Source organism: Babesia microti, chromosome III (genome assembly GCF_000691945.2).
Source record: "Babesia microti strain RI chromosome III, complete genome".
NCBI classification, from domain to species: Eukaryota; Apicomplexa; class Aconoidasida; order Piroplasmida; family Babesiidae; genus Babesia; species Babesia microti.
In genome coordinates, this window is record NC_027207.2 from 1,132,536 (window position 1) to 1,144,489 (window position 11,954).

Sequence of the window (11,954 nt, forward strand, 5' to 3'; positions counted from 1 at the left end):
AGTTATGCTTCTGGCACTATAGTTCAGAGCGCACGACAGTGAAGTCAGGCAACTTGCCCCCGGGGATAGTCGTGAACTTGGCCTCTCCCATCTGGATTTTTTCGATTAGTTTTGTAATATTTTCCTTGTTAGCAAAACCATCTAATGCAATGTACCTTAATCTCTTATGTGGATTTAGCACTACGAGTGATGGTAGCTTGGTAACATTAAACACATTTTTGAATTTAGCCTCTTCCTCACAGTTCAGCCACATCCACCTAAAAGAAGCACCTCTGGGCTTAAATTTTAGTTACCTTCCCTTTATTTTTGACGAAAATTCATTGGATACATCAATAAGCATATTCTTGTCAGCTTGAGTCAGCTTTGTAGTTAAATATATTACACACAACCCCTATGTCACTCATTTAGTAACCTTTGAAGTATCCCTGAAACAGATGTCGTGCTGCGATTCGTGAGTTAGTTGCGGTATTTGCTCAAATTTCCTATGTCAAAACACTTATACCATGGTTTGGGAGTAATGTCTACTTGGTTAGTCGCAATATCGTTTCCTTTTATATAAGTTTCGGAGTAGATATTTAGCCAGTCAAACAGTGGCTGGAATTTCATCTCGCCATTGTAAATGTGTGGTTTGTTATTTTTTATAACTGCCAGCCATGGAAACTTCTTTATGTTATACTTTGAAACAATGTCTGAGTGTTCCTTTGACTTGAAAAACCCAAATATTAAACTATTTTTAAATGAATTGGATAGTGCCTTGTAGATCCAAGAGGGCTTTTCTTTATCGGTAACAAGTAGTACTTTGGGAACAACTTCCATGTTCGTCATGAACAAGGGATAACCACCGTAGGGTATTACTTCAACGTTGGAAGGAATGTGAGATAATAGTGTACCAATTATCTGATCCTTATCGTCTAGTTTTCCCTAAATTGTAATTGATTTACCTTGAAGAAATACTGTGGCTGAGGTAGTACGGGATACACTATCAGTTGTGGCGTGTTGGCGTTATTAAGTTGTCTTTTACAAATTGCAGTGTTTGCAGGTTGATCACAATCCACTGTATATATTGGATAAACACCCTTTAAATCCTTTGCTACAATATCCATAGTATAGTTAATCAATTTTTTGATGTTTTTATCCTTTGCGCTATAAAAAAAAGCTGATGTTGGCGTTTTAGCCCTAGGGGATATGACAAGTGAATCAAAGTTGCTATTATTCGCAATAAGAAGATCATGATCCATCCTATTCACCAGCGAACACAGCACTCTAGGTACAAATGCTGACAAAATCAATATGCTGAAAACCATTGTATACTGAGTGTGCACCACATTACTTTTTGTGATATGCCAAAATATGACATATTTAAACCATTACATTTACTATCCTTCGTAGAACGCCTACACATAAAGTATAAACCTGGTACAAATGGTTCAGAAACTTGTCGTACACTCTACTTATTGGCTACAAGTGATTCTGTTATGAATAAATTCCCTAAATTGCAATTTAGCTATGAAATAACCAGGTAATACACAATTAACCTAGTTATGATTGTTTGCCAGAAATAATTATAACAGTTTCACCGAACAAAAATCACATGTATGCAGTTATTTATACAGCTTTGGTAGCGGTGTCACCATTAGCGAAATTCAAAGGCAAATTGACCAAGACCAGTATCTAGGTATTAACAGCTTAAATTAGCTTACATTGAGTTTATGAAGAAACAAAACATTGAACATGGATTAAACGATGATGAATGATAATTCATGATATTGCGCTAAAAATTAAGAACCCAATAATGTAACATAGTTATAAATATCATATAATTGGAAATTAATTACAAAAACTTGAAAATGCAGATGCAAAATTCAATAATCTGTTGATGCCTACGTCAATTTTTAATTACCAAAATAACCATAGGTGGAATCTCTCGTTCGTCAGCGCTCGTCGTGCTGCTAGCGCCTAAGTTAACAGTTTTGTCTACTTGAATTGTATATTATGTCGACTATTTTCACGTTAATCTCAGAACCCACATTATAAACCAATTTACTCTTATTTTCAATAGTACATAATCCACTTTTGTTGCCACTAAATTAGTTTGTGCTTACAAATTGTTTTTTTTATCCATTTGCATTGGCACGACAATTATGTCGTCAAAGAATCCTAAACTCACTGAATTAACATTATTAGGGTTTTTTAATTAATATGTAAATGCATATATATACATATATATGCATTTACATATTAATATAAATATATTGACCAAAAGGTTGAATTACCTTTTATTCCATTATTATCAGAGTGACAAACAACACCCTTAATTATTTGTTGTCTGTAAGGTGAAAAAACTGCTATTTTGAATTCAATTTTGTAAATGGCAGAGCCCTTGGTCCTTAAAATGGCCCCCTTTCCGTATCTAATAATATCCGATACACATATGGCCAATCCCAATCCATCTATTATCTAAATAAACACCCTCATACTTTGTCTGTGTACTTTGAGTTTAATTTCTTAATGAATAGTTCGTTTAAATCTTTCTCGAATTCACAGGGTTTAATCTCAACGCTGTCCCTATATGTCACCAACCTAAACATCATGTGTAAGAGGGGGATAGGTAATGGTATAGTTCTGAAATAAAATCAAAAATACTGCTAAATTAAACTTCTAAAGGAAACAAAAAATTACAATAAAGAAGTTATTTGCTTCTCGCACTCAACATTCTCAATCTCAACCAATCCAGTCATCCTAGTGTCTTTAACATCATTGACAAAATCGCGAGCCCTGTCTAACATTTTGCTGGCATTTTCCTTGATAAACTGGTCATATTTGACGCGTGATTCATACTGTTTGTCAATTTCAGGAGGCAAATTAATCAATCCTTTCTCAATCAGTTGGTTATGCACCGTTTTAACTCCAGGCACTGGTTTTATGTGTCTCAAACACGAAACCAATTCATCACTCAATGCTATATCCTTGACTGATTGAGGCCAGTACCTCTTATTTGAGTGTTTTATCTTTACCAACCCTTTCCTTTTCATAGCCAATGAAACACTTTTAATTAGCTGTCTTCTCCTCCTCTTGTCCTCATTAATTTCATTTTCCTTATTGCATTGTTTGATAATATCATCCAATTGATCTATATCTCTATTTAATTTTTTAATTCTTTTCTTCTCTTTAGCATCCCATTCAATCATTTTGGATCTCTCCTTCTTGTTCTTATCAGCTTGGGTTTTCCTTTCTGAATCAAATGTCCCACTTACTCAATGAGCGCCTAGATCTAGGCATTGCAGGTATTACAGGATCGATTAAACCATTGCTTTCCATTCCATCATTGAAAATACACTCATTTATCATATCTGTCTTATTTGGCAAGTCATTTTGGGATAGTATAAACATGAGCCTTTGTTTCGTTTTGAAGTTTAAACTATCAATATCTAAATGTGGCAATGACTCCTTTAGTTTAGCTGTCAAAGGCTTTAAATAATTTTCCGGATCTAGCTCATGCTTGTCACGCTTCTCAAACTCAATTTGTGATGCGGTGATTAGTATTTGCTTGTGATGATCCTCGGTCGAAGGATTGTAGCTTTGACCGCTGGAAGGTAAAATTAACTTGGATTCAACTGCATTACAGCTTGTTTTTTTTATTCCCAAACAACTATTTTCGCCGTCTTCATTAAATATGCTTGTATTTTTATATTTATTATCTCCATTTGTAACATCACCAGTGTAATTGGTGCTAGTGGATACATTGGATAAGCTATCCGTGTGTAAATTGGATGATAAATTGTTATCTAGTGCAGTAGAATTAAAATTTTTTCTGGCCAAAATATTCTTAGCCATCTTTTTAATTTTTGTCATTTCAAAGGAACATTTTCCAGCTTTTTTAGAGATTTTGCATGTATTTTGCGATTTAATAACACTTTTCTGTCCATTATTTTGCGAATTATAAACATTGTTATGGCCCTTTATATTATGATAGTGGCCTAAATGAAAGAACACGTACCATCCAAATCAAAAGTGTATGCTTCATTAGAATCAATTTGCATTTGGGAGGTTTTCTTAATTGATTCTTCCACAATACAATTAGTTTCATGATATGCATCTATAAGGCGCCACCTTTTGCGGCTCTTCATTGTAGCACCCCCTTTATTATATAATATTATGCACCGCATATATAACCATGGTTTGTGGTCAGTTCGTACGAAGAATTTAACTATTAAAAGTTATGATCCAAATTTTATCTAATTTCTCTGATTTAGGATTATACCTAACTTTCAATAATAAAATACTATGCTGTTAATAATAACAGCATAGTATTACTGATAAATCAAACGGTCAGTTGCGTGTATATTTAATTATTTAAAATTTAAAAGTTTATCAAGAAATACAAGTGCACATATAACATCCAATATATCATATAACATATACAATTAATACATTTTATAATTGCCATTTTATATATTAGTAAATAATTATATATGAAATCATCTACAAAATTTTTATCCTCAAATCATAATACATTTATCTGCATACAATATGTATATGTATGTTTCATTGCCTAATAATTCATTCCATTTAATTAATATTAAATTAATAATACTACTGCTTATATATTAATTGTAATAATGTAAATTTCTAAAATACAATTGTGATATTTTCACTTAAAATTTTAATCCGCTTACGTACTTGCATATTAAATCTTCACCTCTTTGAATATTGTTCAGCACGTCTAGATTTATGCATATTTGGTTTCTTCCTCTCAACACGCCGCAAATCTCTAGTAACTAGCCCAAAATACCTTAGTATAGGTTTGGATATAGGAAGGAAAGTGGTATAAATGTAGGTACTTAGGGCATGAAATATTGCGTTAGCCTGACCGCTAATGCCGCCTCCTCTAGCAGTAGCTATAACATTGAAGTGTTTTTGAATTCTTAGTGTTGTTAATGGCTTGAATACAACCTCCAACAATTCTTCATTGTAATCAAGGTATTGGTAACCATCACGTCCGTTGATAGATAAATGGCCATTACCGGGTTCAATATATACGCCAGAAATAGCGGATTTTTTTTTACCCAGACAGTACATTTTCTTAAAGTTTATCTTACCAAACTCCCTAGTCTCCAACAAATCCAAATATAATTTCATTACCAACCTATCAATTAGTGGTTCTGTATTGGCATATGGATAGATATAACCCTTGCTAGGCTCATGCACCCCGGTTAGATCGCACAACTTCTTGTAATCGTCGGAAATGATGTTTTTATAAAATTCTCCCGATTTTATACCTGGAGCCATCTTTTGCATATCATGAAATGGTGGTGATGCAATGCATTCTATATTAGGATCATTTTTTATTGATACAGCAAGTGATTCCAGTACAGTTGGAATTATCTGTATTAGGTGATTTTGTGCTATATTTATGGAATTTGATGGAGGTGGAAATGGTCGCTTAAATTCCTGTATATACTCCCTGTTTAATAGGTAGTTTATAGTTTTGGTATCTCTCATATGACCCTTATGTATTTGCGGATTGTAGTCACCATTCAAATGCTCCAAATAATACCTTAAGTGCCCCTCTATGTCAAACAAAAAGAACGTTCTATCGATATCTTCAACGTTTGGATGAGCAGATGAAATTGGTTTATATACTTGCGCCAAGGGCTTCCTTGACAAATGCTGATAAATGTCCCCAAGTCTCATCCTTTCTTCATCAGTGGTTCTAGTACTCCATCTAATAGGTTTCGGCTTGTACTCCGTGATTTGAGAATCATCTCCCCAAATTGATTCATTACTTGCGCTGTAAAGGAATTCCTTAGGTAGTACGAGTGACCAGACGTTGGCCTCTGTATCCTCGTCATAAATGCTCAAGGACTTCTTATCTTTATCGACTTCAGATTCAGCTGCTGGTTCAGACTGTGCAATAGTTTCCGTTATTTCAGTTTCCTTTGGAAGCTCTAATATATCCTCCAATTTTATATCATCAAACAATGAACTGATATCATTGCCATTAGTGTCAGTGGAACCAATTTTAAAATTGTGCGACGGTTGGTACAATTCGTTATTATACAAGTGTGGCCTGCGATAAAAGTTTGTAAGATAAACCTTAAAGGAATTTGCATCATTGATTAAAAGAGCGATTAGTATACATAGTGTGTATAAAATGAGTATGTGGAAAGAAAATTTAAGCCGATGCCTGAAGTCCATCAATGTAAACCATTAAACTAATTCAGTACCAAATATATAAACCTAAAATATTTTCAGATACTTCTATATACACATGATAATCATTTCGATTTATAAGAAAATTTCATTCCGTAAACAATCATAATTCCACCGTTGAGACATGATATAAGTGACAACTACCAACGAGCCTCTAATCATTACCCATGTAACCGTTATTTATGTGGTTAGCCTAATTACTTATTACGTTATATAACTCACTACATTGATTAATTGACAACTCAAATAGATTGTAAATTATTTAATAAAATCATAGTATATCAAGCCACAATTAAAGATAGTGATTATGAAGAACATTGACGCTAATCTGCATAAATATCAAGTTTATATTAGTCCCATAGAGGAAAATGTCAAGGAAGTACGTTTTTAAATGTCACTTAGATCGATATACGAAAGGAAGCTGAAAGGTACGGGCACGTAATTGTAATTTCTTACACAAGAGCCACTTCACTCCGCCTCGGTTGGGCATTCATTTCCTATAACAACTTTGACGTTGCACAAAATGCAGTGAAACATATGCATAAAAAACTCAGGTTTCCTCAAACCAAAAATCGCGTCGATGCTTATCTCACTTGTCGAAACTCGGAGCTAGTAACCAAACCTCATGCCATTGTCTATTCGACACAGGGTTTGTGGAAGCAAATGTTGCTAATTAGTGGCAATTTTTACTACTATAACACTATTACTGGTCACTCACAGTGGGATAGACCGACCGAATTTAGCCCATTGTTGCTAAGTTCTTTGCATGAACTAGGAAAGTATGCGCCAAACAGACTGTACCAATATGCTCCTCCCGGTAACAATTTATTTGTGTTTCACATTCCTTGTACTTGGAATGACCAAAATTTGTATGAACACTTTTGTAAATTTGGCAATATTATCAGTTCACGCGTACAATGTGATAAGAATGGCAGAAATCGCGGATTTGGCTTTGTGAGTTATGACAATCCTGAGAGCAGTGCAGAGGCTATTAAGCATATGAATGGATTTAACACTGGAGATAAATATTTGAAAGTTATGCTCAAACGTGGAGATAATGATATATGCTTTAAGTGTGATTCAACCTAATTGCCGTATTTGCTGCGACAAATACGGCAATTAGGTTGACTTATTTAAAAATTCACAAAATGTGACTCAAAATTTGAGTTCACTATAATTTTTATAATATTCACACAATCACCATTTAACACTTTGTTTTTACTACTTTCATATTTTTGGTATATAATTTTATAATATATGAATTAAAATCACTTTTTAAAATCAAACTATTATTTCTATAGTTTTGTGTCATGATATTATGTTATCCATAAATCATTTATTGGTAAATATTCATTCACTATTATATGAAAATATTAATAATATAAATACCAAGTTATATCACATATTTATTTACTAATTATACGTGACTATAGCATTATAAAGTGAAATAAATGTTAATAATGGTCTATCAGGATTTTCGTTATTGTACAAAAATTATGCGATACAAAACTACATTATAAAGCACTAACAATGTTATGATTGGAGTAATGCTCTCAATCTTAGAGTTAGTGCACCCAAGCCAATTGCGGTGAAAAAGTTGATTGAAAAGCGGGTGTTGTTTGGATGATCCGTGGGAAATAAGCCTGCCAAAGAATCTTGTAATTCAGGTTCATGTAACCGAGCATCCAGCGCAGGTAGGCCCATGTGATGGCATAGCTCCTGGAAGATAATTTTGATGAATATCCTCCCACTTGATGTTGTACTATTTTCACCAAGTTCGATTGTTTTCAATACAGTCCAGGGTATTGCATCTTTGTATAAAAGATGAGTGAAGAACCTCGCAACATTTCTTAGTTTTGCTGTTTCAAGACGGTGGACTAATGCGTATTGTTTAACAAAGCACTCTTGAAAACATTCACAGTACTCCGGTTTTAGTATTGCTAATCTCTCAGCTTGTAACGCAAAAAATGTTTGAAATGTACGTTCAATTGAGCAACAATCGATTAACATAGTGCAAACTTCAATTTCCTGTCCACTTTTAATGTTTAATTTCAGTAATTTATGTACACACTCTTCGAAATTTAGTGATGACATTATACATAGGTAGATTGTTTTACGTAAATTTATGACATCTTGTTCTGTACAGTCTGTAATCTCCATTTTCTCTCCCTTTTCATTTGTTTCATCTTCTTCGTCTTCCTGTGCTAGTTCAGAATCTGTGCTTGAAGCATCAGAGTCTTCACTGGCCTTATCACCCAATAATTCCCTAACCAAACCTTTCCATTTGATATCCTCTTTCTCATATTGAATAGGATCAGTGGGTTGAAAGACATTCAGCATTTCTTCAGCTATAATTTCAGGGTCCAAAAAATCAATCTCATGGGTTATCTGATCTGCCAGATCTACAAGACTTAGTTCGGGTAGGATTGTTGGATATTCATCAAAATTTTTACGCCTTATTTCCCATAACTTTTCTATTGTATATTGTGTGCGTTTATCTATTTCTCCTTCTTGTAAAATAACCTTAAGTCGTTCAAATATGCTATCAAACCCTTTCTTACAAGTGTCTGATAACAACTGGCCTACTTCGATTAGGAATCCAACAGCTAATTCAACTGAATCATCAGTTGCATTTTCCAACAAAATTGCACAAAATTGAAGAGCCATTATTTCATGGGCGACTCTTTGATTAGCTAAATGTGCTATAAGTTTGGCGCATGATAGACTGGTTAATTTGTCATTTCTTTTGTAAGCCCGTCTGAAATGGAGGATAACTCTTCGAAGAACTAGTTCTCCAAGACTGGGGAGTTTTGAATTAATCACTGCCAGTAATGCAGCATAAATGTGAGTAAAACCTGGAGAAGCCATTTGGGCCCTAATGATTATCCTGGCAAAAATGCCTCTACCCCTTATCAAATTACACCCCAATAATTCTTCAACAATATCCACAATGTTGCTAATAGAAATTTTATTTACTGCACTATTTATACGTTTTTTGAGATGTTCCCATGCCTGTTTTTGATATTCCACGCTATTAGTGTCTTTGATTGTCTTTTGTAAACGAGCCAACTTGAAAGGAGGAATATATATTCCACCAGTTCGGCCTAGTGTATCATCTTCCTGACGTGAATGTTTGTTTCTATCATTAGTGGAAGACTCGGCCATGATAATCTCGCGGTGGGGTCGTCACTCATTGAGCAGGTTATATTAATTACACCTGTAGACAATGTCACCATTCATTTTATTTAATATTTTTAAATAAATTTATCAATAATTATCAATAAAAGTTCAAAATTTTTTTTATACAAAATTCAGTGTATTATCATTTCTAATATTTTTTAATCATATTTAATTATTTTTACGTCTAATATTTAACCATTTTAGCTGTTTTAATATGTAAATATTCATCAACTGATACAAATATTCACTAAATTACTTATTATTAGCAATATATTCATTCTACTTAATAAACACAGCCGCTAGTTTGTGCACAATTTATTGCCAGTTTAACAATGTTATACTGTAGCGTTGTTAATATTCATATGTAAATATTTGTTGATTATTACTTATTGTTCATTTTTATTAAAACCTCGTTAAAAAAATTTGCATAAGCGCTATCATGTTTAGATTGCTATATCATATAAATAGGCACTAATATTAGTGAACGAGTATTTATGGGTACGTCGATAATACTGCTATTAATGTTTTAAAAATTAATTTACAAAAATTCCAAACGTTCTATGTGTCGATAGCATGTGGATTAGCAGAAATGCTGAAAATTGTTGTTAACGGCGAACAACATCTTACCACCAATTCCCATCCTTATACAATCCCTGTGGGATACCACTCCCAGGCTAGTTTGCATGACCCACAACCCAGTGTTAAACCTCGTTCTACTTTTTAGTTCGTGCGGGGTGACCCAAATGTCACGGCTGGGTTTAGATACTACTCTTACATTCCGAATAACCTAAATTAAAATAATTTGTTACTGGAGCCCCTTTGTAATGTTTAAGAAGAATATTTATTTTACTTCCGTACACTTGATAACCCCTAATATAACCTTCTTTGAGTAAAAGTTGCAGAATCTGCACATTCAGAACGTGAAATGGGCACCATTGCGTTTGGGCATCTGTACGTAAAAGTGGCACAACCATTTCACATGCTCGTTGCATTGTAAATACATAAATTAATGTTAATAATTAGGTAAATTATTGTTTACATAATAATCAATTCATTTAATACATACTAGAAAAGATACACTAGTTAGCACTAGTGGTGTTATCTTGTTGTATATGTTGCTATTATATGCCAATACCTAACAACTATTTATTAGTATCCGTCGATATGCATATTGTTTATTGGACATAATTTACTTATTTTATTATGATTAAAAACTTTATAGCATAATTTTAAAATATCAATCGTAATACTCTAATAACATATACTTATATTGTTTTATATATGGAATAACATGCTTTTTACCAAAAAAAATCTAAAATTATAAATAGAATGATACTTTATTAGTTGTAGAATATTGCTAAATATATTGGACTAAAAATTTGATTTTACTAGAAATGTTAAACTTAGTGGTAGGGTGCGGTAGTGAAATTTTGTATCAAATCAAAGAATATAATATATGATCAGCACAAAAATAAACAGTGCGAACTGTTTTAATACAAAACTTATAACTTAAATGTGCTAAATATATTAAATACATGTGAATAAATGAAATGTGTTCTGATTGGATAAAAAATGCAATGTGTATGGTAGTAATAGTTTTAAAGTAGATGAATTTAGGTATAAAAGGAAAGCGATGGAAATTTAATTTCGTGATTAATCGTGGAATATTCTGTAAGTGGCAGGTATACACAAGTGCTGATATGTGTCAGGGCATTAGTTTTTATGATGCATATTTGTTGCAAATATAATAACAAACAGTTTTCCGTGAAATATCGCATAGGAGGCTCTAAGAATAGAGCTAATAAGTGTTAAATATGATATCTGATGATTCATATGATTACCTATACAAAATCGTGTTAATCGGAGACTCAAATGTAGGAAAGTCAAATCTACTTACTAGATACACCAAAAATGAATTTAATTTGGAAAGTAAGAGTACTATTGGAGTTGAATTTGCAACTAACGCTCACATTTTGAAGAATGGAAAAGTTTGTAAAGTGCAAATTTGGGACACGGCAGGACAGGAGCGGTATAGGGCAATAACGTCTGCTTATTATAGAGGAGCCGTTGGGGCTCTTATTTGCTACGATATTACTAGTAGATCGTCCTTTGAAAATGTCAAGAGATGGCTAAAAGAACTTCGGGATTATGCACCACCTCATAGCGTCATTTGCCTTGTAGGGAACAAAGTTGATATGGTCAACTTAAGACAAGTGACAAAGGACGAGGGGGCAAAGCTCGCTAGATTGGAAAATATCCTATTTTTGGAGTGTTCGGCTCTGGATTCCACAAACGTGAACGCTGCATTTGCTGAACTGATTGAGACAATTTATACTACCCAGGCAAAAACTACTAATTATGAAGGCATGGATACAAGTCAACAACTACCAACTTGCGTGGGAATTAATTTAGAAAAGAAGCACAATAGTAAGAAGAAAAAAAAGAAATGGTGCTAGTAACTGTTTCTAAATTTATTCACAACTTATTTATGTTTCAATTTTTCGTTATTTCATATTTCGGTTACATTTAGTGTCAGATGTTAACGTTTATGTTTATTGTTA

At 33.3% G+C, this 11,954-nt stretch overlaps 10 protein-coding genes across 10 annotated transcripts; 4 read left to right on the forward strand and 6 right to left on the reverse strand.

Annotated features, from left to right (window-relative positions):
* Positions 1–16: 16 nt before the first annotated feature.
* On the reverse strand, positions 17–1,304 carry BMR1_03g03170 (conserved protein, unknown function; the record flags this gene model as incomplete). Its single annotated transcript, XM_021482140.1, has 5 exons — positions 17–272; positions 294–391; positions 413–482; positions 503–921; positions 942–1,304. 5 exons carry the CDS (start codon positions 1,302–1,304, stop codon positions 17–19), a joined length of 1,206 nt encoding a protein of 401 aa, XP_021338692.1.
* Positions 1,305–1,340: 36 nt separating this feature from the next.
* BMR1_03g03175 (conserved Plasmodium protein, unknown function) lies at positions 1,341–1,754 on the forward strand (the record flags this gene model as incomplete). Its single annotated transcript, XM_021482141.1, has 4 exons — positions 1,341–1,519; positions 1,540–1,593; positions 1,614–1,675; positions 1,696–1,754. The coding sequence occupies 4 exons, from the start codon at positions 1,341–1,343 to the stop codon at positions 1,752–1,754; spliced, it is 354 nt and encodes a 117-aa protein (XP_021338693.1).
* BMR1_03g03180 (DNA-directed RNA polymerase III subunit C25) lies at positions 1,863–2,591 on the reverse strand (the record flags this gene model as incomplete). The annotated part of the gene is made up of 6 exons (XM_021482142.1): positions 1,863–1,880; positions 1,901–1,956; positions 1,979–2,082; positions 2,103–2,166; positions 2,274–2,457; positions 2,478–2,591. The coding sequence occupies 6 exons, from the start codon at positions 2,589–2,591 to the stop codon at positions 1,863–1,865; spliced, it is 540 nt and encodes a 179-aa protein (XP_021338694.1).
* An 84-nt stretch (positions 2,592–2,675) lies between these two features.
* BMR1_03g03185 (hypothetical protein) lies at positions 2,676–4,127 on the reverse strand (the record flags this gene model as incomplete). The annotated part of the gene is made up of 3 exons (XM_012793794.1): positions 2,676–3,232; positions 3,255–3,977; positions 3,998–4,127. 3 exons carry the CDS (start codon positions 4,125–4,127, stop codon positions 2,676–2,678), a joined length of 1,410 nt encoding a protein of 469 aa, XP_012649248.1.
* Positions 4,696–6,198, reverse strand: BMR1_03g03190 (Ribosomal protein S9/S16; the record flags this gene model as incomplete). The annotated part of the gene is made up of 1 exon (XM_012793795.1): positions 4,696–6,198. One exon carries the CDS (start codon positions 6,196–6,198, stop codon positions 4,696–4,698), a length of 1,503 nt encoding a protein of 500 aa, XP_012649249.1.
* Positions 6,521–7,302, forward strand: BMR1_03g03195 (CUGBP Elav-like family member 2; the record flags this gene model as incomplete). The annotated part of the gene is made up of 2 exons (XM_012793796.1): positions 6,521–6,592; positions 6,616–7,302. 2 exons carry the CDS (start codon positions 6,521–6,523, stop codon positions 7,300–7,302), a joined length of 759 nt encoding a protein of 252 aa, XP_012649250.1.
* Positions 7,303–7,746: 444 nt separating this feature from the next.
* BMR1_03g03200 (pre-mRNA-splicing factor CWC22) lies at positions 7,747–9,378 on the reverse strand (the record flags this gene model as incomplete). Its single annotated transcript, XM_012793797.1, has 1 exon — positions 7,747–9,378. The coding sequence occupies one exon, from the start codon at positions 9,376–9,378 to the stop codon at positions 7,747–7,749; it is 1,632 nt and encodes a 543-aa protein (XP_012649251.1).
* On the reverse strand, positions 9,974–10,385 carry BMR1_03g03205 (30S ribosomal protein S8; the record flags this gene model as incomplete). Its single annotated transcript, XM_012793798.1, has 2 exons — positions 9,974–10,180; positions 10,203–10,385. 2 exons carry the CDS (start codon positions 10,383–10,385, stop codon positions 9,974–9,976), a joined length of 390 nt encoding a protein of 129 aa, XP_012649252.1.
* BMR1_03g03210 (hypothetical protein) lies at positions 11,001–11,141 on the forward strand (the record flags this gene model as incomplete). Its single annotated transcript, XM_012793799.1, has 1 exon — positions 11,001–11,141. The coding sequence occupies one exon, from the start codon at positions 11,001–11,003 to the stop codon at positions 11,139–11,141; it is 141 nt and encodes a 46-aa protein (XP_012649253.1).
* Positions 11,142–11,207: 66 nt separating this feature from the next.
* On the forward strand, positions 11,208–11,849 carry BMR1_03g03215 (Rab family, other; the record flags this gene model as incomplete). The annotated part of the gene is made up of 1 exon (XM_012793800.1): positions 11,208–11,849. The coding sequence occupies one exon, from the start codon at positions 11,208–11,210 to the stop codon at positions 11,847–11,849; it is 642 nt and encodes a 213-aa protein (XP_012649254.1).
* Between the last annotated feature and the right edge of the window lie 105 nt (positions 11,850–11,954).